The sequence below is a fragment of the Heterocephalus glaber genome, unplaced genomic scaffold, assembly GCF_053883595.1.
Source record: "Heterocephalus glaber isolate CG9 unplaced genomic scaffold, H.glaber_assembly_v1.0 deba00001537, whole genome shotgun sequence".
Lineage (NCBI taxonomy): Eukaryota > Metazoa > Chordata > Mammalia > Rodentia > Bathyergidae > Heterocephalus > Heterocephalus glaber.
The window spans coordinates 3178784-3206600 of record NW_028258332.1 but is presented as its reverse complement, the minus strand read 5'-3'; the positions used below and the strand labels follow the sequence as shown (position 1 = coordinate 3206600).

The 27817-nt window shown below is 49.2% G+C and overlaps 1 protein-coding gene and 1 long non-coding RNA gene across 3 annotated transcripts in view; one reads left to right on the top strand and one right to left on the bottom strand.

The window, feature by feature from the left end:
- Nucleotides 1-15020, bottom strand: part of Adamts16 (ADAM metallopeptidase with thrombospondin type 1 motif 16) — a 135923-nt gene extending 120903 nt beyond the window's left edge. The window contains 3 exon segments of the mRNA XM_004845263.3: nucleotides 9064-9389; nucleotides 14633-14729; nucleotides 14851-15020. Of these exon segments, the coding sequence (XP_004845320.2) occupies nucleotides 9064-9389; nucleotides 14633-14729; nucleotides 14851-14931 (504 nt within the window). The 5' untranslated portion in view covers nucleotides 14932-15020.
- A 4524-nt stretch (nucleotides 15021-19544) lies between these two features.
- LOC110349246 (uncharacterized) lies at nucleotides 19545-27560 on the top strand. Of its 2 annotated transcripts, XR_002395071.2 has the most exons (4): nucleotides 19545-24425; nucleotides 25435-25613; nucleotides 26264-26366; nucleotides 26664-27560. It is a non-coding gene; the product is annotated as an uncharacterized LOC110349246 (long non-coding RNA). The 2 variants fall into 2 exon arrangements; XR_015442168.1 differs by having other exon boundaries at nucleotides 19545-25613.
- The last annotated feature ends 257 nt before the right edge of the window (nucleotides 27561-27817 follow it).

Below are 27817 nucleotides of genomic sequence, written 5' to 3'. Positions count from 1 at the left end.
GAAGCAGCTGATTCCAATTTGCATCTTACTTGAAGAAGTGGAGCCATTATGCGTCTGTAGAATTCTAGCAAACTGCTGGTCGGCTTCTCATATTCAGAGGTTTGAGGTCTAGCTCCAGGTTTTTAAAACTTAGTAACCCCAAACTCTCCTTTGTTCTTTCAGCCATTGGCATGGTAGCTGCTTCCAGCAGCTGCTGTTCACTAGTGCCTTACTCATTCTCCTGTTAACCTCCAGTGCACTAATGTCACTGATTGCACTGTGCTCATGTTCTCTTTCCTAATAATATTTGTAGCTTCTCTTGACTGGACTGTGATTGATACAGCTAGTGATGAACACTGAATAGAAAGCTAAAACAGGGAGGATAATTGTGTGTATGCTCGTGTGTGTGTGTGTGTGCACGCGTGTGCAGTAGACAAGTTTACAGAGAAAGTGACATTTAAGAAAAAGAAAATTGCATGTGCTACAATTAAGCAGCTACAATCAAGTTATTCTAGGTGTACCCCAGACAATTCAGGATTCTGCTGAAAAGGTCTTGGTTTCATTTGATCCTTTTATTCTCTTCAGGCTGGATTTCTGCTTCATTATCTGCTCTCTTAGAAAATACATTTCAGAGATCTTAGTCCTTCAGACAGCCCCAGCTAGGGATCAGCTCTGCTGCTCTCCAGGCATCTTTCTGGCCCTCCCCCCACCTTTTTAAAACAGATCTTGGTAGTGAAAACCCTCCTGGCCTCACTGGCTTCAGAGGTAAGTAGCATTCCAAACCACCTTACAGCAAATACTGGACTGAGCAGGATGGGCACCCACAGGTCATCGGTGAGATGTGGGAAGCATCTGCCTCTTGATAAAGGGCTCTCAGGGCATCAGACAATACCAGGGTTCCTCTCCTTCCCAGCTCTGCCCCTAATTCTCTCCTTCCTGGCCACCAGGAGCTGGGCAGCTCTCCTCTGCCCAGGGCCTTCCACCATGCCTTTCTGCCCTGGAGCCAGCCGACTGAACTGTATTTATGAGGCAAATAACCCTCTCCTCCTCTAAGGTGTGGGGCGTGGGTGTTTGCCCCAGCAATGAGAAGGTGACTAAGACAAAGACCCATGCCCTAGACCAGTCCAACTCCACCTGGTTTTGTAATGTTGGCCAGATTATTCAGCTCCCTTTGGACCTCAGTTTCATTATCCCAGGAATGAGAGTAGAACAGAATCCATAATATTATACTTAATGTTTTCTTCTAATAATCTAATTTTTGTTTGGAACTAAAAGTAAACAAATAGAAAATCTTTGGTTATTTCAAGTATGAATTATCTTATAAAAGATTAATCTACTTCTAGTGAAGAAATACATTTATTTCTGTCCATTGAAAAATTTTACCATTACATTTATTCTTAAGTAATAAACAATTTGTGAAAATATCCACTACCACCTATTGGTTCCCCACAACTATCCGATCAATGTCCTAATCATGACTAACTTTGAGCGTGGGGCCCATGGCCCAAGTCTGACACTGCCATCTAGTTACGCCAGCCACACTCTTTCCAGACAGTCACAACTGACTCTGAAAACTCATTTATTTCTTCTAACCATCCACTATGCTGATTCTTCCTGTTTTACTCCCATTTTATTTTTCTGGCTCAAGAACATTTTTCAAAGTCAGTTGAAAATCTGGCAGCATTTCAGACTGCTTCCTAGGATTTATTGGGTGCTTTAGAAAAACTTCTCAACGACTAGAGTTTTGAGGGAATCCCCAGAGTTTGTGGCTAGAAATAGAACCCAGTACAATTCAAAACAGTTCCCTGAGCAAGTCTCCAACCAACAGAATTGAGAATTGTAGCACTTACAAGCTCTTCAATGTTTTTGAAAACAAAAGAATAATTAGATTTTTAGGAAAATGATACCTATCCTATACATAAATGTCTTAACAAACATCACATTTTATACAAGAGGACATGTATGCATTTAGATTTTTATGCCATGGACAGAAAACAACAACATTTTTATTCAATGAATATTGATTCAAGTACAGAATTTGCATGAAATCATTCAGGAAAATCAATTTCTGCACCAAAAATTTCTAAACACACCTTAAAAGTATTGAAAAAAGAAATGTGTTATCAAACACCCTAGTGATTAAATCATTTCTTGAGAAGCTACAAACTCCAAAAGAAAATTTAGGGTATTTGGCAACAGTCTAGAAAGAAATCAGATGAAATTGATTGTAAAACTAATTTTATATTTAGGTATAACCAAAAATAGAAGTTGAGAAAATTCAGTACTTCTGTTTGTAAATATGAAATACAATCATTTGTGGAGAGGAAAAAATGAATTTTGATTAGGGCATTACAAAGACTTTGTGTTACAGAGAAGAATTAACAAGTCCTCTCAAAGAATTTATAGTTAGGTATAAAAAAGTGGATAATTATAGAAATAAGCCATATGTATCTTAGTAGAGTCCCCTAGGAGACTATAGATGGGGATGCTAAGGAAAAAAGTGCTCAGATCCAGGGGAAAATGGCATTGAGCTAGAAACCAAATGAAAAACTGTTTCACCATTCAGGAATGTTTCCATGGAAATTCGGGTCTCTGACCTTGCAAGTCCTATTGGGGCAAAAGCAGCTTCATGACTAAGGATGCAAAATAATATTTTGGTTTCAAACACTGGTCCTAGAGTCAGGCTACATAGGTCCAGAACCTGCTTTTTAATGGAGAAGCCTGGGAATCATCCCTAAATTAGGAACAATAAGTAATCTTGGGTGAAAAATCTGTAAAATGTGTTAATAACATTTTACACAACAAATCTCCCCTGGTAGAACTTCCATGCCATCTACCTGCTAAGAATCACAAACATACACACAGCACTTAAAGTTCCTAAAAGTCATCCCAAAGGTACAAAAGGTGGAAAAACAACTGTGAGTGAAATCTGGTAATTCTTGAAAAGAATGGCTTAATTTGGTGGGATTTCAGCCTTGATCCCCTTGCATCCTCAGCTGCCCCCAGCTTGGTGAGACACAGTTTCACTCCAGCATGTGCAGTGGAGAAGACGGGATCTCTATGATCCCAACCCACTTCCAGAGCCACATTTTCACCTCAAGAGTGGCAAGTTCCCTGCATCTGCCATCTGCTCCATCCCATATCACTGAAGCTCAGTTCCATGCTCCCATGCTGTAAGAACTATTTTCCCTTCTGCCAAGAAGCCCCTACTTATGACATGAAAACTCTGCTCCAAATTCAGTAGGCTGAGAATAATACTGCTTAAGTACCCTCACTCCAGCTCACCGGTACAGTGGCTGTTTCAAACCAAGAAGCAAAATCAAAATGATAAATTTACTACAGAGGGGTGATAATGGATTTAAATTGTCAGCAGAAAATCTTTAGACATAAATATAAATTAGTAAAGATTATGCAATCTGAAGAACATAGTAAAGGAGAATAAAGAGAAATACATAGAGCTTTAGAGAAAAATGAGTTTTTACTTAGGATAACAATATATGCATAAAAGAGCAGTAAAGGAAAGGGCATAGAAAGGAGGAGAAGAAAACTATTGAGGGAAAAATGCTGAATACTTCCTCAACTGATGAGGCATATTAATCTACACATTCAGCAAGTTCAGCTACTTCTAGCTGGATGAACACAATGATACCCACACCTACGCACATCATAGTAAAAATGTTGAAAGACAAACAAGAAAATACAAAAAACATCAAGAGAGAAACAACTGTTTATGTACAATGAAACACCAATGAGATGAACAGTTGACTTATCATTAGGCATAATGGAATTCAGAAGACAATAGAATGACATATCCAACGTGTTGGAAGAAATAGCATACAATTTTATCCCTGTGAAAGTTCTCAGTGATTGTGGATCAGTATGATTCTTTTCACTGTCTTCCCATTATTCCCAGGAGTATCTGTAGAATGTGGTGGGAATAAGCATGCTGAGACTGGGAGGCCAGGAGGGAAGGGCCTCCACTGGGCTCCAGTGGCCTTGTGAAACAGAATGTGCTTCAACACCTCCTCCCAGTGCATCACATTCCCAGGGCACAGCACCCCTGGGCACTGCTTTCCAGCCCCTCCCACCCACAGATACAACTGAGGCACAGTAAAGACCAGACTCCACCCTCCCTGCAACCTTTCCTGAGCCTCAGCATTCAGCTCATGGTGACAGCAAGGCTTCTGCATCTCTTGCTGCCAATTTCTAAATCCTCACTCCGTGTAACTTGGTGTGTACCTGGGTATTCAGCCTCACCAGACTCCAGAGAAGTTGGTAATGAATGCACAGTGAAACTTCATAACAAACCAGCAATCTCAAACCTCTATCCAACAAATCAAAACCAGATTGAGACGCCACTTCCTACTTACGAAGGTGGCCAAAACAGAAAAGATGGACAGGAACAAGTGTGGGAAAGACTACAGAGAAACACAATCACATGCATTGTTGGAGGGATATAAAGGGATATAGCTACACTGGAAAAGTTTGGCAGTCCCTCAAAATGTTAAGTATGGAGATTACTTATGACCCAGTGATTCCACTTCTAGGTCTATATACCCAATAGAAGTGAAAACATAGAACATATGAAAACATGTGCATAAATGTTTGTAGAAGCATTATTCACAGAGTAGAAAAAAAATAAATAAAAGCAGCAAAGAGTAGCAACTATCAACTACTAACTGATAAATAAAATATGTGGTATAAGCATGCAATAGACTATTATTTAGCAAGAAAAGCAGTATTAAGTATTACAACATGGACAATACTGGGACATATTATGCTAAATGAAGGCAGCTAGTTAGAAAACAGCAGATAGCACATGCTTCTTCTTAGACTAAGTGGCTAGGATGGGGAAATATATAGAGATAGAAAGTACGTTAGTGGCTGCCTAAGAGTGCCAGGGATTGGGACACTGGGAAATGGGGATGAATTTTATGGGGATTCTTTTTGAGGTGACAGAAATATCAGGTTAAATTCTGTTAATTTCCATATTCTATACTAAATCCCACTGAATTATATGTTTTAAATGAGTGAAAATCTGTGTTATATGAATTATACCTCAATAAAACTTCTTTTAAAGAATATATTATTTATGACTTATAATCAGGATAAGTGAGATAACAAATGTGAAGCTATTCACAAATCAGCTGGCACACACATTCACTAAGTTAATACTATTCTTTCTGCTGTTATAATCATCACTACCTCCAGGCCAGAAAGTTGTTCTGTTCGATAATTTTTATTATCGAACAGAACTCTTTTAACCTTCCTTCTTCACCTTTAAAATGCTTTTCATTTTGTGTGTTAGAAAGCACCTACTGGCTACACATGTTTACATGGCTGTGAGCAGTGATCATAGCAGATATGCAATGTCAGTTTCCCAGAGACGCAACAGATACTGCTCATCTCTCTGTTTACGAGAGTCAGACTTCACCATGAAGACTGAGCTTGGACTTGGTTGTTTTGGAGATTCTTTCCCCAACCAGGAAGCCCCTCCAGGCTCTGCCCATGTCTGTATTTCTCCTAGTTTCACTGCACTGTAGTGAAATCAGCTCCTTGCTTCTCTCCTCAAGCACTGTCCTGGAGCACAGGGCCGGCGGGCTCCCATAACACGCAATCCGAGGGGCATTCTTTATTCACTGCATCATTGTGAACATAAATTCAAAGGCTGGGCTTGCTTTCTCTTTGCCTTTCTTCTTTATGGGTATTTAGAAACAATAAGTAGGATAATGCCACCAATGACTTTCACAGTTCCTCCAAGCCATCCTTGGAGGACTCTTAGCAAAATGTTCCCACACTCAAACTGACCATCGGGGTCTAGGGAATCTACACTTGGATTTGGAAATTGTGTTGCCTCACAAATATGACTGCTTCAATTAAATGATACAAGATATTACACTCGTTATAGTTTAGATTTTAATTGAGCCCCCTGCCCAAAGCCTCGTGTTTTCAAAGCTTGCCCTCCTGGGAGGTGTTTGGATCAACAGGGCTATTTCATCAGTGGATTATTTACTATGAGTTCATGCTGAATAGGGCTTGGTTGGAGGAGGTGGAGCACGGGGGATGTGACTAGGAAGCATGTATGCATGCTCTTTCTCCTCCCTTCTTTCTCTGCTTACTAGCTGCCATGAGGTGACCAGCTTTCCCCTACTATGCCTCTTTGCCACACCTGTTGTTTCTGCCTTGAGCTGGCTGACCATGAACTGAACCTAATGAAGCGTGAGCCAAATTGGACCTCTCCTCCTTTCAGCTGTGAGTGTCATGTATTGTGTCCCAGCAATGGGTAGCTGATATACCCAGAAGTGATGTATTTTTAAAGTTAAAAGTAGTGTTCTCACCACAGGGAGAAAATGAACCTTTTCCTACTAGACAGGATCCCGTCTTTCTCATGCTTTCCCCAGGGCTCTGCCACAGTGCACAGGTGAGAACCAAATGGCTGAGTACACATCTACACATAATTCCCTTTCTAACAAAGTTCTTAAGCTGTCTTCAGGAAAAGAAGTCACTCAAGGCTAGCTTGGAACCGGCTTTTAAAGAACAGAAATGCACAGCAGAAATTAGCTTTTTCTATCTATGGCCTTTTGATGTCATAAGCTTAAAGTCCCCTGAAAGAAACAGGACCTGTGAAGAGGCATGATCCCTGTCCACATCTGGGAAAAAGAGCCCCAAACACTCCACTCTTTCCACCGCCCCATCGCCACGCACCTCTGCCCTGTTCTTTCCGTAAATCCCATCGCTACCTACCAGCCCTGCAGGGATCCCCACTCAAAGCTCCAGCCAGGCCTCCTTGCCAGCTGACCGTGCAGTGAAACTTTTTCATTTGCAGAAACTTGATGCACGTCAGGCAGCGCTTGATACCAAGAATGGAACAAAAAATTCCATGGACTTCTGCCTCCCATGAGAGAACTGGGTCAATGGAGTCCAATCTGTGAGAAAGCTCACCTGAGAGCCAGGCTGTAGCTCAGTGGTAGAGCACTTGCCCCACATTTGTGAGGCTCTGAACAACATAAAAACAACAGAAAAGATAAAACCAGAAAATTAACAACAGCAACAGCAAAAAACTCAACTGAGATCTCCTTTAGACTTCAATTAGAACCTCAAAGAGCCAAAAATGGCAACGATAACAAAAAGGAGCTATACCCCACCGTAAAAGGTACCCTATTTTCCTTTGTATGTTAACAGATTTGAAAGATGAGGAATGGGGTCTTCAGGGAAGAAATAATAGACCTGACAGTCACTTAAGGACCCCATTCAATACTGTCATTATCTGGCTCCAGATAGAGGGCTTCTGATTCTTCCTTTCTCTCTGAAACAACTTTGGTTTGCTTCTCGTAGGCCAAATGCCCCCAAGTCTCTTACTCTGAAGGCTACTTGAGGTCATGTTTTTAATGACCATCTACAGATAAAATATCAAGGAAGCCAGAATTTGCATATTTGGAAGATTAATACAAATGTCTATCCCCATGACCACGGTACCAGATTCCACTGTTTATTGCCCAGAGGAGCCTCATGTTTTTGTTCTGTTTCATCCCCTTATCTGTCATGTACTTGTACACTCACAACTTCTACTGTTAACTCCCACCAAGTTTAATGACAGTCAGGCATCCTGAGCTTCTGCCAGCCAAGGCATTCTAGGACACAACTCTGCCACTGCAGGAGGCCGCCAGGGTCTTCAGTGGGCTTCCACACCTGCTGGGTAATGGGCAGCACCCTGCCCAGTCTTTACAGACTCGAAAGGTACTGACACACCTGCTACCACACAGATGGCACTGTGTCTGGTTTAAGAAAGCCAAGGAAGAGACATCTTAATTTAGTGCTTTACAAAAAGTGTTTTCATCCACTAACTACAGAAGACTTATTTTTTCCCCTTGGGAGACTGGGGAAGGAATTAGCACATTGACTTCCTGGTTAAGAGAACAGCAGTCATCACCAGCAAGAGTCTGTGTCCATTCTGCAAGCAAAAGCCCTTTAAAAAGCCAAAGAGAGGTGAGATCAACTCATATAAAATTCCTCCAAAAAAAGAATATTAATACTGCCTTTTAAAAATATTTTTTAAAGATTCAGTGCTTGCACACATTTATTTTAAGGAAGTGCTCAGAAATGAGCCTTCATCACCCAATGCCCTCACACATGTGTACAAATGCCTTAGGAGCTTTGGATCTGAAATCTCTCTTTCCAAAGAGGAAGGGAAATGTGAGACAGACTGGAAGCATTTTCTAGAGATGTCCTCAACCCCCACAGACCTATCTGGGGAACCTTTAACGTCGACAAGACCCAGAAGTATTCGGACCACACATTTTTCCCCCTGCTGAGCTATACTGTGCTCATGTGGGTCTGCAATTAATTCATGGCCAATAATCTAAGTCTCTCCTAAGCCTCCCTGCTAAAAATATGGAAATATTTCAAGAAAAGGAAGGAAACGCGAATGCACTGAGGTTTCCACTTGCATGAGTGGCTCAGTTTAGCCCTATGCTCTTTACTCTGGCCTCCCTGAAGAGTAGGCACCTGAGACATCTCAGCTAGGGGCAGTGTGTGAATCCTGTTCAGAAAGTGGGAAATGAACCAACAGAGTAACAGTCTGATAAGGCCAGCGATGCCCTAGCATGGATGAGCGTCCTAATCTGTTTCAGCATGATGAGAGCGACAGAAGTGAAGCACTCAAGTCCCAAGCCTCTGATTAAATAACCACACGGCCATCCCAGTGAATACTCTCTATGCACAGTGAAGACATCTCTCCCATTTCCATAATGGATCCCTAAAACAGACAGGAACATTTATGATGTTAATTTATTCAGACCTGGCCACCAGTTCTTATGTTCATGTTTCAAACAGAAATGCCCTTCCACAGTTCTTCTGGAACAACAGTCAAAGAGTGGGTGGGCTGCTGCTCCCAAACGGGCCTAGGTAGGCAGCACAGGACACTGGAGAATTACTTGGCAGTCGTTCACCTGTTCTTATAGATCAAAGACATGCACCTGGAAGTACTAGAAAAGCTGAAGATATTTTGAGAGAAACCTCTGGGAGCCCATCCTTCCCCCTCAATATCCCGCCCCACTCCTGGCAACAAGAGCCGCCTGCACTCACCAAGCCTTGGCAGGTGGAAAGGGCCACGGAGGCATTCCTGTGGGCCTGTAAGGAGCCCTGGTAGAAGCAGAAGTCCTCGGGCGGGAAGGTCTTCTCAGACTTGGTGCCTCCTTTCCCCAGCGTCTGTACCACGAACCCAGGAGCCACCAGGCCACTGGAGGCTGTGAGATCCATGCGGAAGTCATGCCTGGTGCCCTTGACCCGGAGGTGCAGGGCATCCTCGCCCTGCCGGGCCACTGCTCTTCGCCGCCGCTGGTGGTGCATGATTTCGTGGGACACGTAGTCTCCCCTGTGGTTGACCTCGAAGGCAGACACCAGATCATACTCTGAAACCAAAGGAGTGGGAGCAGCTGAGCAATCCCAGGTTCCGAAGAGTCAGGAAGTCTTACAATACAAGAGCACTTTACCATTTCCACCCGTGAGAAGTGGTGGAGGAAAATTCCGCAGACACTGGCCTCACCCTGAGGTGACTGACAGGACGGACACCACCAGAGAGCAAAGGAGACATCTCAAGGCGCCTGCTGGGTAAATTGCCACTGCCCCTCTGTATCTTATTACCAATCCAGCAAATGCCATGGCACTTAAAAGGGGAAAAATAAACCCAGATGACAGGCCAAATAAAACCCAAATCGGTCTTTCAAGAGTACATTTCATCAATTTTACCGATGGAGTAACAGTCACATGTAATCACTTCTGTAACTCGGAACAGTCCTTTAGCCATATTCTGGGACTTTTTTTTTTTTATAAACATCTTCATCAAATTGAAGAATTCTAGCTCAAAAATACCTTCATCTTTCAGAAAACAGTCTACAACACACTCAAGTAAACCGATTCTTTTTAAAAGGTAAGAGAAAGCCCAAATTGGCTCAGATTCCAGAGTGTATCCCACAGGGGTCCTACCAAGAACCTCTCGGTACCATATCCAGAGGCCTCACCCCCTCTGCAGAAGGTGGGGAGAATCAGGCGCTGCCAGGGTGCTGTGAGTCCTCGCTGTCTCCCTCATAGGGCCATCTGCCTGTCTAGACAACTATCTTTTCGCCTCACGTTATAGCCAGGATTTCTTTTCTCTACCACCGTCAGCAATACCCTCTCCACCCGCAGCGCCTGGGGAGGTCGTCTGGATGGGTGGAAGGGAAAGGGTTGGCCCCGTCTCCTGAGCTGCACTTTCTTATCTCAGCGGCAGAATTTTCAGCTCTGCCAAGGCTAGGGTTGCAGCGTGGCTCAGCAAGAGGTTTGTTAGCTCAGTTCCTGTGTTTTAAGCCCTAAGGCACGGGGTACAAGCGCCTCCGACTGCTTGTGAGCACTGGGCCTGCACAAGCCACGAGAGGACCAGCTTGGTCACCTGTGCTCTTCCTAAGCCCCAAAGAGGCAAAGCTCAGCGTGATGCGGGTGATGCGGGTGATGCGGGCCTTGCTCCAGCCTCACTGCGCAGTTGCCTGAAGAGGACGCCGGGCCAGGCACCGGAGTGGGCTGGAGGGACCTTGCCCAACATCTAGGTGGACAGCTCCAGGCCCAACACATCCCCGATAGGAGCCCAGCTCTAATCCTCGGCCAACACCTGCACCTCCCCTGGGTCACCCACGTGTGCTCTCAGAGCTCGGTACTCTTAGCTGGTGAGTAACTGGGCCTCTTCTCTGCTTTGGTCTGGTCGGGCACGCTTTGGGGACTGTAAGATACAATAAAACCACCTACTTCTGTAAAGAGGCACTCAGTCAAATGGGGACCCTCACTGTAGGGGCTACTAGTAAGCCAATGGCAGTTGCTGTAGTGCTAGTGGTAGTGCTAGTGCTGTTAGCGTCTTTGGAAAAAAGCTTTTGCACAACTAAAACAGCTCAGACACTTGTCCACCGACCCGCTCTGTCCTGGCCGGTGTCTCCATGGTGGCCCAGGAACTGGTGGGCAGCAGCCCCTGGGCTGGGAGAAAAGGTGCTGTGGGTTTGGGCAGACGGGCGAGGGCAGCTGTGGGCAGCAGGCACTGCCTGGACAGCCCCGGGCAAGCAAGGACCAGCCCGGGAGGACAGCGCGGTGCGGCCCTGCCCCAGCGAGTCCTCCTCTCAGGGCCAGGACTCCTACGCCCTCCTTCCGGTCTGGAGCTGACCTGAGACCCCTGGGCCCCACGGGTGTGGAATGACACCTTGGGCCGCCTGGCCTGGTTGCGAGGCAGCAGGGGCGGACAACCTGACAGCAATTGCTGAGGTCTGTACCAGGGCAGGCAGCGTGTGGGCAAGAGGAGATGTTCTAACCAGGAGACGAGAAAGCCAGACAAAGCCATCTGAAGTGCAGACTCAGGGAGAGGATGGGAAACACGAGGCTGCCTCAGGTTGTGAGCACGTGGGTCCTCTGCCTGTCCTCCTGCCACTCCCGAGAGGGAAGGGAGGGCACCCACCTGTGCTCTGGAGCGCTTCCCCAGGGTGATTTCTGTCCTCGTCCTCCCTGGCCTTCGGGACTGGAGGGAGGCTGGCTCCAGGTCCTTGGCCAACAGCCCTGTTCCTCTGGATTCTGGGGAGTCTCTGACTCCTCATCAGCCCCTTCCCCTCTCCTGGCAGTGGGGTGCTAGCAGAAGGTTGTGGAGCTGTTCCAAACTGTGGCAAAACAGCAGCTTCACCGCACATAAAAAGGTGGCCGCTTTTAAAAACTCCAATTGTGCCCCATGACACAAGGCGCATGTCATGACCTTTATTTTCAAGCAGATAATATTCACCCTTTGGTGGGGGCAATAATATTTACCCTGCACAATAACTTCTGATAAACCTCCATCACACAAACACATTGTTGTGCTGATAAATGTTTTTGACAACCGGCTACTCGGGGAAAATGACCAAGGTAGCATTGCAGGATACGGACGGGAAGAGCCAAGCAGTCGTCTGGCCCTGCAGTGGACACTCGGCACTGTCTGGAGAGGTGTTGGGCTGTCACAAGGGGAGAGGGATAAGGATGTCCTGCAATCTCGTGGGCAGAGGACCGGGCTGCTGCTAAGCATCCTGCAGTCTCAGGAGGGCCCAGAACGTCACTGCCACCCTGGTGAGCCTGAGGCAAGACACTTACCCAAGATTCACATCAGTAAATGAATGTGAGAAAGGGTCACAGGTGACGAATTCAGGGAATGAACTAAGAGCTCGTGCTCGCCACACTCAGTATCTGCAGAGAAGTCCAAGTACAAGGGCAACAAGCTGAAAAACAGAAACTCACTGCAAGCTTATGTTTTCAGATTGTAATTCCCTAAACCAAGGGCTTGCGATTTTAAAAGTAGTGAAATTTCTGCTGTGTGAGAATCCTTTAAATAAGACTTTAGCCCCCTGGAGAGTCTGTAATGAGAAGAAGCACCACAGCGATGACTCAGCTCAGTACTGGACCTGCTCCATCTCAAGGGTCTTCCGAGCACAGCCTCGAGTCCAGGGAGATGCTGGTGTCCAAGTGGGCACACGAGGTGCCGACCCACAAGCGAGCACACTGGGCCAGAGGAACCAGCCACTGCTTCACCCCGTGCTCTGTGATGTGGAATGGGCAGGATGGGGTGTTTGCACCCCAGGAAGCAGGGGGCCTTACAGAGCAGGGCCTACCCAGTGGCCCGCCACGAAAGCCTGTGGCACGGAGCTGTCTGTAGATATCCGAATGTAAATCACTGGAACTATTCCTGCGCGTACATGCACACACCCCTCCACACATCCTTTGTGTCCAGTTAAATAAAGTCCTAAAGAATTTCTAACCTTGCACTGAACTTACTTTGAGATTTCAAAGGTGAAATCTGCACTATGTCTTTGGGCTTCAGAGGAACCACTGATTTCCTTACAAAGATGTATCTGTAGGAAAAACATCCAAGTTTCCCATGAAGGACTACAAAGCCACGCTGAATCAGCAACATGGCGCGGAATCTGAACACAGAACTTGTAGTTACCATCACCGCCTCTGAGGAGCGTGGAGCTCTTTGCTGCACGAATACTTCAGACACCCAGCAAATCTGCAGTAACTGTGGAAATGTTACTGTAAACCATCATGGCTCCAAAGTTATTTCAAAACCAGCTCGAATCAGGGGTGCCTAGGCACCCAACAGGGAGCATGCCCCGTGGTGACGCTGGCCTCAGTACTCCAGGTCTAAAGGGACAGCCGTGCTGAGCAGAGTCCTCCCGGTGGGTGTGGGAACAAGGGCCCCACAGAGCCCACAGTAGCAGTGGAGTTCTCCCACAGTTCAAGGGCAGGCTGGAGAGCAGCACGCGGTGTTCATGAAGCTAGAACTTCCGGGGCAGGGACACACACTCCCGCTTCAGGTCCTGAGCCCCCCAGGTGTGAGGGTGTCCGGCCCAAGACACAGTGCCCGCCCGCGACACCAGCAGAGATGCCAGGTGAGGGGAGGCCCCAGCAGCCGCTCAGCGCACACAGGTAAGGCCGGCCCTGCCCTCCGCAGGAAGCTGTCTCTTTCTTCCTGAATGGTCCTGTCTGTAAGACTCCGAACCTCAGCAAAATCTCCTCATTGCTACAGTGTCTGAGATTTCCTGAGCCCCTCTGGAATTCTCTTGACTTTATTCTAAAAGTAGACCTTCTTAAAGATGGGAAAGTGACTGGATTATTAGGTTGCATTTAAGAGAAAGGTTAAAGGAGAGGGGGACAACAACAAGCAAGCGAACTCTAAGCACAAGCAATTGACTTTCTCTCGTAAATAAATACACAGCCGAAATGCTTCCTAAACATTCTTACTGCTTGTATTTAGCGCCCTCTGGCGGTGCTCAAGCAGTCCTCGGGTTAGCACCAATCTGTCTGTCGCTTCTCACTTTCTACAGCTCCTTCAGTAGGGGAGTTTCAAGCTAGCGCACGTGTGGAGCCCGTATCTTCCTGTCAGCCCCTCAAGACGAAGGAACCGTATCAAAGAGCTGTGAATTCTTCACTTTGCAATTTCCTAGGTTTTCTGCGCGAGCCAGTTCTGCAACCGTCGATGCTGCTGACGTTGCAGGTGGGACTCACCGTGGGAAAGACCGGAGTAAGAATACTCAGCGATCGCCCGCGGGCTGGGCTTGACTAAAATCCTGGCTGCCACTGCCTCGCACCTGCTGTCTCTTTCACCTGTGCAACGGCGCGACCCAGGTCCACTCCCGGGACCGCGGGTGACGAAGGCCGCCGGGGAGCAGAAGAGAAGGAAGCGCGCAGGGGCCCGGCGGGATTCACCGCAGCCCCCAGGGCCGCGCGCTCTGCTCCGAGGCCCCCAGGCGCTAAGCGCCCCTCGCACGCATCACGGTTTCCACTCCGCCTCGTTCTGAGGAGCCCTAGCCCTGACCCAGACAGCAGTCCCAAGAGAAGCCGGGCCTCTGTCCGGCTCCGAGGGTCCGCGCGCGACCTTTGATTTTAGGGTAAAAAGCACCAGGGCGGGAGGGGACGGAGGGGATCTGCTCTCCGCAGGGACCCCAGGCACACAGTACCGCACCGGGAGTCCAGATTCGTCCCAAGACCCTTCAAGTTTCAAAGATGAAACGCACTTCCTAGACTTTTCCCAACTCCGCACACGGTTCCTGCTCCCCGGTAACGTGCGGCCCGCGCTGGCTGCGTCGGCTCGCGGGCGGGGGGCGGGCCCCGGACTCACCGGCCTTCTCCTCCCAGCCGGGCGGCTGCTCCGGGGCACGCGCAACGCCTGGGCTGCGGGGCACGGCCGCTTCGGGTCCCACGGCGCACGCAGGTGCCTGCGGGGAGAGGGGGCGGTGAGCGCGGCTGGGCGGACGCGGGGCGCACGCGGGGCGCACGCGGGCGCACAGACGCGGACAGGGACGCGGGGCGCACGCAGGCGCACAGACACGGACTCACCTGCGCGCCGAGCTGCGATAGCAGCAGCGCCCACAGCGCCGCGCGCCCCGGGGCCCGCAGACGGCGCTCGGCCCGCGGCATGGAGCACTGCTCGCTCGCTTGCTGGCCCGTCTGGCGCGCAGGGGACGCGGGCAGTGCGGGTTCTGAGGCGCCGCGCGGTTATCACTGCCGGCCGCGCGGGGGGCGGGCTGGGGACCTGGCGGGGAGCGGAGCCGCAGGGCGTGGGAGGGGGGAGGAGGGGAAGGGACGAGGGAGGAGAGGAGGCGGGAGCGAGCGAGGGAGGGAGGCGGAGGCTGCGGTGGGTCGAGTCCTTTCCGCGTCCCGCACCCGCAGAGGTCGCCCTCCGCTGGTCGGGGTGGGGGACGCCCGGCTGCACCCCTGGGACCCAGGGAGGCGGCGCATGGGCGTGGGGTTCCCTCTGCCGCGCTCAGGCTCCTGCGGAAGCCGGGCCACCGGGACGGCAGCCTCCGGGGAGGCCCGGGGGCCCCGCGGGTCACCTGCCCGCCGTGTGGGCGGAGGAGGCGTGGGTGCCCAAACTAGCCTTGGAGCAGGTGGAAGCCCCCCCCCCTCCACTGCCTTCCGCACCCTGCCGTGCCCTGCATGTGACCGCACGCTGCCATCAGTGCCCGCTCGTGTGCCCAGTGTGTGTGCACGCGTTTACCTGTGCACACGTGTGTACATGTGCACGCGTGTGTGTGAAGTCGCCCCTCTCCACTGGCTGCGCTACCCCCTCCAGACCAGCCCCCTTCTGAGGACTCAGGCTCCTGTGCCTGTGAGCTCAGGGTCCTCAGGGTCCTCAGGTCCCCGCAGGCCCGCAAAGTGCTCATCACTTGGAGAGAGGATGCTGCGGAGCTGGCAGTTGTGCCCCCTCCTGTGCCCAACAGGCAAGTGCCTTGGAGAGGTCCGAGGAAGTGTCAGAACCCCGGGCAGAACAGCACGTCCACCTGACTTCCTCTCTCTCACTTGAAAATATTAAAATCTTCTTTTTATAAAGCACATTTGTAAGCCAGCCTTAGTGGTTGCACCCCTGTCATCCCAGCACTCTGGGAGGCTGAAGCAGGAGGATCACAAGTTCGAGTCAAGCTTGTGCAACTTAGGGTCTTGGCAAGACGCTGCACAGAGGGGCCAGAGAACATTTTTATGCAAAGAGCCAAAGCGGAAATGGCTTTAAACCCGGGCGCCTCCCCCATGCCCTGCAGGAGTCACCTCAGTTTCTACCTCCCCAGATTCACCCTTAGGCTAAACAAGAGCCAACCGGCATCACTCAGGCCTCAGATTTCCAGGACCAGGAGGCAGCGCTCCACTGCTGGAGGCACATAGGGCACAGTGATGGCTACAGTGGCCCAGAAAATGCGGCACTGGGGGCACAGTGTAGGGGAAAAGACTGCACACCTTCTGTGTCCCTTCCCTCCCAAGTGAAGAAGAGACCCAGTAACCCAGGAGGCACCTTGTGGGCTGTCAGAGGCCAGGCAGGTGTAGGGCCGGTGGGTGGGGAGTGAGGGATGTCGAGGTGGGGTGCAGAGGAAGCCGGACTGACTGTGGCATGGGGAGCCAGCCCTGCTGTCCTGCATTGCTCCTGGCTGGTGGCACTCCCTTAGGCATCCAGGGACCGGAATGCAGGGGGTAGGGGGTACGCTCCCTGGGAAGAGTCCAGATCCTCAGCAAGCACGAGCCTGGTGCCACCACAGGAGGCCTCTGCGGATGGCTGTGGAGCCCCTGAGCCCTCCCGTGGGGGTGCACAGCACCACGGAGGGTCCATCAGCAGAGCCATGTCCTGAGTGGGCCGGGCCTGCACACCTGGACTTGTGGAAGCTCCGGAGACAATTCCATGAGTCATGGATGTTGAGACCCAGTTTGGACACAGTCACCCCTGGTGGCTCCCGTGGAGGAGCTGGGAGGGTGACAGGGGACACTGTGTATCTGTCCGGGTTCTGCCCACTGCCGTGTGCCCAGGCTCGGGGACAGTGCCCTGCCAGGGAAGGACACTTCGTGCTTTATATCTGGATGTCCTCCAAAGCCTCATGAGGGCAAAGCAAGTGACTTTGGTGAAGTGAGTAGGTCCGGGGCTCTCAGCTGACTGCCATGAGGTGGGGCCAGGGCAGGAGACCTGGGTCACTGGGGCGTGGCCTCCAGGGCCCATCTCCCTCCCCGCTCCTCCCTTGATCTCGCTCACTTCCCGTCCAGCATGCTGTGAACACCTTTCTTCCTTCCGCCAGGCCTCTCTGCCATGTTGTCCTGCCCTGGAGCCAACTGTGGACTCCAACGTGAGCAAAATAACCCTCTCCTCCTTTTACGTGGCATTGAGTCTTAGTGCTGAGAAGATTGGCTAAGGCAGGGCCCCACCCAGAACTATGTGTGTGCACCCTGCCGTGTGTGGATTTGAGTGTGCATGCAAGTGTGCAGGTGTGGGTGTACGGTTTTCCATAATTGAAGGTGAGTTATCGAGTGATGCGCATAGTGCGCGGCTATTGCAATTTTTAAAAATCCGAATAGAACTTTAGAGAGGAGGAAGCGTGGCAGTGCCTGGTTGCAAAGCAGAACCTCCTATCTTGCGGTGGAGCGCATTTTCTGTTGTTGCAGGCCTGACTCTAAATATAAAGGGAAAATGTATAAGGAAAAAATACAATTTGAAAAGCAAATTTAATCTGAATGCAATTTAGCCTAAATTTAAACTGAATGCAAATATAAAAGGAGACATGTAAAATTGGTACTGGGCTTTACACACGGGCTGAGCAGGCGAGATGCCCCAGAGCTGAAGTTCCATCGGGCTTGTGGGCGTGTGCACGCACATGTGAGGGTGCTCCTGGCCTCCTGCCCATCGCTCCCCTCCTTGTTCACCCGCAGTTGGCCCTGATGGTCAGCGCATCACAGCGCGCTCCACCCCTCTCCACCCCTTAACCAGGTGTGCTGCTGGAGACTGAGGCTGAGCAGCGCCTGCAGGTGAGAGGAGAGCAGCCGCAGGCAGGTGTGCGAGATGCTCACTTGGTCCTGTGGCAGCTGAGGCCTCCGCTCTCCTCCGCTCCTGGTGCCTCCCAGGGTGGGAGCCTCCATTCCAGGTACTGAACCTGCTCCGGAGGCTTCATCAGCGCTGTCTCCCACTGGCAGCCCCTCCAGGCTCTGCCCACTTTAGCTCAGCACACGCTAACCACAGACGTTTCAAAAAGCCAGCTGTGCTCTCTGTTTGGGCGGATGGCAATTGTCAGTCCCTTCAACGTCCAGTCAAGCATTTGTAGAATTATTTGGTGGGATTTACTATTTGAAGGAACTCTGCCTAATCCTCAGTGTGTTTTGCTGTTAATGGTCTATTGTGTTTCTTCTTTCTTCTTGAGCCACTTTTTAAAAATTTATGTTTACCTAGAAAAGAGTTTCTTTCATCAAAATTCTCAGTCATTTTAGGATATTTTGCCTGCACACACGTTATCAGTCACTCATTAATTGTGATTAATTCAGAATAGTTATCTGCTTAGAGACTCCCCTGGGAGGTCCCTCTCTTGGTTAATCTGTAACTCAGTGGTGAAGCCAGACACTGAACAATTACATTCAACATTTTGCTGGTTACCTATTAGAAAGAAATAGAAAAATAGAAGGGGTGGTGTGAATTCTTACTGTACATTGTAATTATTTTATTGTTTTTGGATTTTAGGGTTTTTTTTATGAATACAGCTATTATTTGGACTACTTTGGAATAACTTTGCCAACATATGATAATACTTTTTAGTGAAAATGTAAGGTCTTTCCTATTTATCATTTATGTTTGTAGGTCTTTTAGTGGATTCTAGTTTTTTAGATATATATATATAAAATATAATACAATGTGTAATATATGTTATATATATTGTTTGGAGCACAGCCATCCCCCATTACCCTTCCTTATATCCCCATTCCCCCTTGGATCCCCTTGCTAATAATCTTCCTTCTGCTTTCAGGTCATCTTTTTGTTTTTGCTTTCTTTAGGATTCTACACATTGGAGAAAACATGCAATATTTGTCTTTCTGAGTCTGCCGAACCCGAGCCATTTGGCTGAACATGATGAAGAATCCCATGCATTTCCCTGCACCTGACATGATTTCATTCTTATTTTGGGCCTAGTTGTGGTCATTCTTACCTGCATTTCCTTCATTGTGGAATCAGTTTTCCCCCTTGAACAGTTCCTAACTGGGGACTGTGCCTTGCAGGGTCAGTGTGTGTTTGATGTACCCGTATATCCCTTTTCCACAGCCCTCCCACCTCCTCGCCTCTACTCCCCTGTCCCAGTTAAATCCCTGATGCTGGGTGTCGAACTCCACTGGCCATGTCCTGGCTTTGTCTGCCTCCTCCAGAGTCTGCATTCTGTTTCATTTGAGTTGGAAACCAATCATCCACGTGCTCTGTTTTCCATAGTCGCCATCTGCTGCATCCATTGATCTTTCTCCACTTGCATTTCCTCCTGTTCTTAACCTTTCCATAAGGTTCATTTTCTGATTCTTCAGAGTGCTTGTAACTCTACGTAGTATTTATGCAGCTCTTTCTGCATGTTTAGCTCCAGTGACCACTAAGCATTCGTTAAATGAGTAAATCATTCTCTCTATATTTTCACCTCTATTTTCCTTTGCTATTTTTCCTGCCTCTGTGCTCGGATTTCAGTAAGCTCAAGTCAGCACAAAGAAGAACTTGCCCAAGGAATGAAGGACGGGGGGTGGGGGTGGGGGTGGGGGTGGGTGCTGAGGACAAATGCAGAACAGAGTTGAAGTGGAAATATCCCTAGGGCGGGGTGCTGGGGACACAAGCTGCATACTGGACAGTTTATTTCTGCTCCCTGCTTTACCCAAAAGTCAACGTGGAATGAAAACTGCAAACCACAGGACTTTTCTCTCTGAAGCATCACTGCTGGTGGAGAAGTCTGGTGGTGAGTTGGTTCAGGATTTTATCAGTGACCCATCTCACTTGCCAGATAATCCTCATAGGATTTTCTCAGTTTTTGACCTTGTGTTTTTTGGGACCTGTCTGGCTGTGTAATTTGTCATTAATTCTGCCTGGAACATCCTGAACTCTTTTGAACTCTGTGCTCAGTTCTCTTTTTCCACAGCTTTGGAAAGATCTACATATTTATGTGTTTATTGTTGGAGAGATATAATATTAAATGAGTAGCGCAGTCTTTCACATTAAAGAACACAAACTGAACTGAGATTTTAGATATCTGCCGTATCTTAGTTACTTTCTCATCAGTGGACCCTATACCAGACAGCCACAGCCCTAAGGAGGAAGGGTTTATTTCAGCTCACAGTTTGTAGAGGTTTCAGTTCATAGTCGGCTGGCTCCAAGGCAGGGTGGCATGGCAGAGGGCCATCACAGAGGAGAAACAGTCCATGGCAGGGCAGCAGGAAGCAGGGAGAGAAATAGGGAGGAGGACAGAAGATGACCTTCCCGGTCATGGCCCAGTGACCACCTCCTCCAACCAGGCTCCACCTCCCAACATCACATCCAGCTATGAACTCACCAGTGGGCCAATCCACTCATGAGTGGTCCCCCATGATCCAATCACCTCCCAGAGCCCCACTATGAGCACATGAGGTGTTGGGGGGATGTCTAGATATGAACCATAACAAAATGAAACTCTAAAAGGACAAAGACAACTGTTGAAAGAGTATCACATATGTACTTGTATATATAACTAAATAGGGTAGATAAAATTATATGTGGCATATTCCATAATAATTTTAAGGTTAAGAAAGGGAAAATAGGGCAAAGTAATGAAGTTAAATTCTACCAAAATTCTCTCTTCCTTGGAGGATTTGCTTATACTGTTGAATTCATGAACTTGAAAACTGGGGAAATGAGTTAAATTCTTTTTAAAAGTTAAAAGTAAATACCGGTGGTGAAAATATTCAACATACAGGAAAAGAAAAGTGAAAAGATTTGGGTGGTTTGGAAAGAAAAATGTAGAGGGTAGCAACAGAGAGATGAACATCGGAAATCACAGGCATGAACAGAGATGGATAAACATTGTAACCTGCTACATGTAATGGGTTAGAGTTGGTGATTACAAAACAAGGTCTTAAATTTTGTTTGAAAAGTGAAATGTAATTGTATATTCAAACAGACTTACTGCCAAGGAATTGAAATATTGAATTAAACAATTATTAAATTAATATTAAATTGAGTTAAAATATTTTTCAGGAAAAGATAATAAAATGGAAATCAGGGTATGACCCTGAACACATTTCTTAATTTCCAAAGTCTGTATGTTCCTACCTGTGTCATGGGCAGGATAAAAACAGAGTCTACATCCATGCGTTGTTACAGGGATGGATGATGTTAAAATTTACATGAAGGTTAGAACTGCACATAGAAAGTAGAAACTGTTATAGAAATTTAAAATAACTTTAAGTACAAATTTAATAAAATAAATGTGAAAAAATAGTTGGGAACATCAGCCTAGTAAAGATTGAATTCAGCATGGACATTTCCTTTGCCCTAAAGATTACTTCCAAATCCACTTGATTTCCAGAGGAAATAGTTTCTGTGATCCTTCCAGGGTGAAGATTGTATCTCTTGAACACAATCTAGCATTCCTGCAGCCGGAAGAGCAAGCCCTGCTCAGCAGATGCAGGTGTCAAGTCTGATTCATCTCTCCCAGGTCGCGTCTCACTTGTGAATGCCTTGAAGGAATGGAAACGCTGCCCATTGGATTCACACAATCATGGGAGACAAGAACCCGGGCTCACACTGCAGAGGCATCCAGGAAAGGCCTGAGTGATTCCCAGGGAACAACCCTGTCACCGTGATGTTGAGATCCCATGTAAGCTGCACTGTGCTGGGTCAGATCTGGTGGAAACCTTGACACAGATGGATATCAAATCACCACCACCAGTTTTGAGCAACTGAATTCAGCTTTTTCCAGGAGATAAATAAAATTCAAGTTCCCAAATTATGAAATTCCAAGTTAGGAACCAGATGATGCTATTTCACAGACTCAGATCAGACTATTTCTAATTGCATTATTCATGTCTCGTTCATGAGGAAAGCTCATTATCTACAGCATGGCTAGAAAAATCAACGCCTGATAACTAAGCCATTATTTCTTGTGAGAAATTGAACGTCAAATCTTGACACCCAAAAGACTGAAACAAAAGCTTCTCAGACTCTCCAGCTTACTGTACCTGTGCCCTCAAAAGAACGGATGAATTTGACTCCAGTTTCCTTCTGAAACATTCTTCTGCCAACTCTGTTTGATGTGTGCACAAACTTGCTAAGGTCCTGTGATGAAACTTGGGGTTTGGAGTAAATACGTAGTAGTTAAAACACAGTAAGTCACTGTTAATGTGGAGCATCTGTTTCTTTTTTTTATTTTTTATTTTTTTGGTACTGGGGATCGAACTCAGGACCTTGTGCTTGCAAGGCAGGCGCGGAAACCACTGAGCTAAAATCCCTGGCCCCGAGCATATGTTTCTTAAATGCCGTCTCACTCAAATGTGTGACACCCACTTGGCAGGGGCAGACCCTCCCTCTGAGAACCACTAATTGAGACACTGAAAACTCACACATCTAAAACGTTAGTTGGCACTGTTGATCGGGCTGTCCTGGGCAACATTATTCTTTTTGTCTGTTTTTTGCAGGTGTTCATCTGGTCTCATGTGCCTTTCTAGGACGGCTGTCATTCTGCGTCCTATAGCTCCTCACCCTGCGTTACTTTCTTTCTTGCTCCTCCACTACTTGGTCTCGTGTCACCATGGTTGGCTCCTGCTATGGTTTAGATCCAAGAGGCCCCTCAGCCATCTGTGTGCAGAAGGTGACTGGATCGGAGGGTGCTGTGCCTGGTGTGCTGTTGGGAGGCGGGTCTGGCTGGAGGAGATGTGTCCCAGGGTCACCTGGAAGGGTCTGTCACCCTCCCCTGCCCTCTCTTGAGCTTTCTGTTTCCTGGTGTCCATGCCGTGAGCAGCTCTCCTCTGCCCAGGGCCTTCCACCATGCCTTCCAGCCGTGGGGCCAGTCAACTATGGACTAAAAATGGAGCCAAAAGGAACCTCTCCTCCTTTGAGGTATGGGTGCCAGGTATGGAGTCCCAGTGACAAGAGAGTGACTAAGACAGCGGCTGTCTGTCACCCTCAACCCCCTACTCTGAGCAATGCTGCTCCACAGGCTGTGCCTCTGGGTTCGGGTCGCCCAACATGTGGCAGGGAGCACCACATGACTACCTGCATGGTGGAGGAAGCTGACGAGCATGTTCCCTAGCCCCTTATTTGATATTCAGAAAACCTGAGGCTCTGGAGCAGTAATGGAGGAGCCCACCGCTTCCAGGCAGTTCTCCAGCATCTCACACACTGACAGGGTGGGGCTTTGGGGGCCAGCCTGCTCCGGTGTTTCAGTGTGGAGATGTTTTGCGCAGACACAGGCTGGCATGGAAGAAGCTGTCCCCCAGTGGAACACAGACCTGTGACCATTTGTCTCCATGCTCTCTCTCGCCCACTCACTTGGCAGTGAGCTCAGAGAAGAGAATTTGGCCCTTTGTGTTTTAGAACGTGATCCAGAATTATGCCTTGCGGTTCCAATTATGAGAGCATATTTTATATTCTTTGGGGCTCCTCTTCATTGACCATGCTTCGGGGCAGGCTGACTAAGGAGGCAGAAGCGCTGATCTGCTTCCAGGACAGGACCAAAGCCAGGGAGGCCCCAGGGGACAGCGGACCTCAGTGGGCACAGGGTGGAGCTGGGATGGCTGCCCCTTGGGTTCAGTAGCAGCAGCAGGGGTGTGGGTCCGGTTCTGGTTCTGGTATGGATGCCGAGTGGGAGCAGGGCTGGTCCGATCCTCCCCCACCACATGCTTGTCACATGCAGAGTCACAAAGGGGCTCCTGGGGGGGCACTTGAGAGCACTCTGCCCGCTTTCTTCCCAATCCCCACTCAGATATCCCAGGGGAAGAAAGAGGCATGGAGAAAACTGGGTGTGTTTCATTCGTCTTCCTTTCTGGGAGGATGGAAGTTCATCTCCTCTGCAGACACGCGGAGTGGGTCACCAGGGCCCGGGGAATGCAACTTCACCCTCCTCTGACCCAGTAGGATTCACATTAGGCTTGTGGCCACTGTGCCTGTGGCTGTCGCAGGACAACGCTGGATGACTGTCCGATGCTAGAAGCTGTTCCTGACATCCGCACTGAGTCCCTAGTGAGGCTTGCTGAATAGCTCATCTAGGGTATCAACTTGATTGTCTCAAGAGCCTCCTCCGGGATTAGTGCAGCACACTTCTGGGTGTACGTGGGTGGGTCTTGGGTGGGTCATCTTGGAGGCTACATCTGGCCCCTGGTGTCTTCTTCTCTGGTGAATCCCCCTCATTCCTTCCTGGGTTCCAGGAGGTGAGCAGCTCTCCTCCACCACACCCTTCCACCATGATGTTCCTGCCTTGGAGTCAGCCAACCATGGACTGAGTCCTCTGAAATCCTGAGCCAAAGTAGACTCTCCTCCTTTAAGTTGTGGGTGTTGGTATTGTGTGCCAGCAACAAAAAAATGACCAATATATGCACTAATTAAATTTTCTCTGTGTTCATCAAGGTCCAGTCAGGAGGCAGAAACCATCCTGTGGTTTGAACAGAGGAAGTTTAACGTAAGAAGTGATTCAATTCTAATGGAGAAGCTAGAGATGTGAAGAGAACTCTACTCATTCCCCCTGTGCCCAGGGGAGGCCAAGGAAAGACGCACTGGAAGGGTCCCCTCCTCAGGGTCAGATTCTCACCTCCCCACAGAGGGCGTGGGTGCAGCCCCCTGAGGTCCAGGGTCTGTAGCTAGCACTGTCCAGGCCAAGGTGCTGGCCCTGCAGTTGAGCAGGTCCCGTTCCCATGGGTCTGTTCATTAGTAGATCTGGCAGCCCTGTGTGGGAGATGCTATGTCCTATGCTTCCCAAACTGAAGGCATAAGGTGTCATTCTAATTTGTAGCCTTGCCACTTCACCCCATAGTTCCCACATCTGTCCTTCCTCTGTGCAGAAACAGCAAGCAATCATGGTGCCACTAGGAGGCCCTCAGTGGGTGTGAGTTCAGCTGGTGTGCAGTGTGCCCCGTCCTCCTGAGTGTCACTCAGAACCATAGGAAGAGGGGCACAGTGTGGCTCAGCCTGGCCCTGTCCCTGGGCTGCCCCACCTCAGGGCTCAAGGGCTCTGGAGCAGATGGCTTGGGTGCAGGTCCTGGCCCTCGGACTCCCTGGTGGGTACTGGCAAGTGGGCCTACTTCTGTGGGCTCTGCTTTCCTTCTGTCTAAGCGTGTGGAGATGCTGATGCCCAGCACAGCTGGAGTACAATCTGTAAGCACTGGAGTGCTGGACCTGTCTCCCGGGGCTGTTGCCACAAAGGATTAGGAACCTGGTGTTTCCAGACAACATACCTGCAGCCTCTAACAGACCTGAAAGCAAAGTCCAAAATGAGCAGCATAGGAGTGACACCAAGATGCCTGCATCTCCCTCTGTCTCCCTTTTGAGGGGACCCTGAGGTTGGGTTTGTGGTCTGTCCAGATTATCCAGGATAATCTCTCAACTCAAGAGCTCTTGTCCTAAAGGCTGACACAGCTTCCAAGAAGCAGGATCTGACATCTTGCTACATGTGTGTTCACTGTTCTTTCCAGTGCCCATCTTTCAGGAGATGTGGCTGGGAAAAGAAGTGACCCCCACGCTGTAAAGCTGAAGATGGCTCCTACCCACCTGCATCCGGGGAGCTTTCCCTGGGCTCCAAAGCTTTCACCAGAAACATCATTCCTGATTCAGCACCTGCTTCTGTGCTCGGTGCCTGCCTCATCCCACCAAGGTCAGCTCCAGGGGCCGATCTGGCAAGTTTGTGGCCATCTCCGGGGTGCAGGGGTCCCACGCTGGCTGAGAGCTAGGGCGCACCTGGGAAGCCAGTGCGACCCCGCAGTCCACTCCCAGCACAGCCTGCTGCGGTCAGCCCAGCAGGGCGGGAGAGCAGGGAGCGTGGGTCCCATTCTCCCTTCTCCTCCCAAGCTTGGGGCTTGGCAAGAGCTGTGGCCATGAGAGTCCACCCGAGTCAGCTTTATCGCGGCAAAACCTGGGGAGTCACCAGTGAGTGGTCACAGTCAGTCCTTGTTCATGCTTATCCCCAGGACTGACCTGCTCCCTGTCTCTGTCCCCCCCCCCCCCGTCTCACACACACACACACACACTCGAATGCACGCGGATGGTCATAGGGCATAAGCTCCCTGGAGACCACCAGCCCCGGCTGGGGAAGGGAGGGAGCTCTCGGGGTGCAGGGTCACTGCCCAGCTGCCTGCGGCCTTCAGCAGCCAGGTCTCCTCACCCGGTCCTGGGAGGTGAAGGGGAACCCGACAGAATAAGGCACTGATGAGCTGCTTGTTTCATTTCAGGCTTAACTAATGCGTGTGGGGTGGAAGTCCAGATGAACCATTGCTCAGTTTTGTTTTCTGTTGTTATTGCTGACAGCTTGAGATAACGAAGCCTAAGTGGAGTTTGGATTCGGAGCATAAAGAAAAGCGCTTTCTCCCTGTGCACTGTGGGAGCTGCTGATCCAAGCCTGCTGCACCGGGTGAGCTGGCGCGTGGGCTGGCGGGGTCACAGCGTGCGTGCGCCTGCGCAGTGACCGCATTCCGAGGCCCTGCAGACGGGCAGGTGTGGATGTGCACCTGGACAGGGGAGGAGGCGAGACCCTCTGCCTTAGCCGTCACTGTCCGTGATGCCCCGGGGGTGCTTCTCTAGAGTGTCCCCCTGTGTCTTTGGAGTATTAATAGACGTGGTGGGGATGTGCTCACATGTTTGCTCACTGACAGTTTTTGTTTTAAATACTGTGTATCTCGGATTTCTGACCCCTGTTGATTTCCCACAGCAAATGCTTGCGAAAGGAATATTCCCAAGGACATATGTTGGGCCATTCCACAAATGTCCAGTGGACATTCTTGTGATTCTCGGAGCAAAGGGAGAGGCTGGAAAACAGGATGTGTGGAGAAACTCTCGTCACAGGAGCCCGGCTGGGAGCGGCTGGGGCCTGTCCTCTCAGCCGTCTCCAGAGTGGCGCGGGACTCCCCAGCTCCGCCGATGGCCGTGGTGAAGCTCTGCCAGGGCCGAGTTCTCAGCTGTGTGGACACGGTGTGTTGCAACAGACCTTCCCTAGAACCTTGTTCCTGCTGCAGTGTAGGAGGTGTGATTAAGACATCTCCATTTAAAAATGTATTACAGTAAAAGACGCCTTTCCATTAATCCCTCAAAATACTTCCTCTCACTTGGAACACACTTATCCTGTCGTTCTTGCCACTTTCTGAAGCAGCCCTGGAGTCCTTTTTCATTACTGTCTTTACAAAGTGTGTTCAAAAGTGTGGCAAATGTGCTTGCTGACAGTCATCTGACAGAAAAGTGGCTCAGAAAATCACGACGCTGTGTCCCCAGGCACCTTACTCACCGAATCTGGTACCGTGCAACTTCTGGCCCTTTCCCAAAGTCAAAATGACCCGGAAAGGTAAACAGTTTGAGCTGATTCAGGGCACCAAGGCAGCCAGGACCACGCAACTAAAGACATTTTTTAAAGAGGACTTGCAGAACTGCCTCGGAAGGTGGCAAGGATGATGGGAAATGTGTGCTCAAAGCAAGAGGGAGTATTTTGAGGGGGAAATAATGGCAATGTGTCTCTTATTATAATAATTTTTAAAACATTTTAAACATTCACCATATGTGTCGATCACACATAGTATGTAGCTTAGCATGAGACAAAAATAAATTTCTGCTTTCGCCTGGGTATCCTTGCATCTGTCTGGCAAACACAATTCTGGGAGTCACCTGCTTCCCTGTTCCCATGTGTCCCTTTTGAAAGACTCTGCAGTACAAGTTCCACCTTCTAAGTTTCTGTCTTGCTCACCATCTCCCTTCTGTGTGCGCTCTGTCTGCACATCTGAGCTGCACATTGCTGGGTGTGGTGAACTCAACATCCGGTGCAATAAACCGGATTCCTAAATTGCAATCGAACACTCCCCCACCATCACAGGTTGG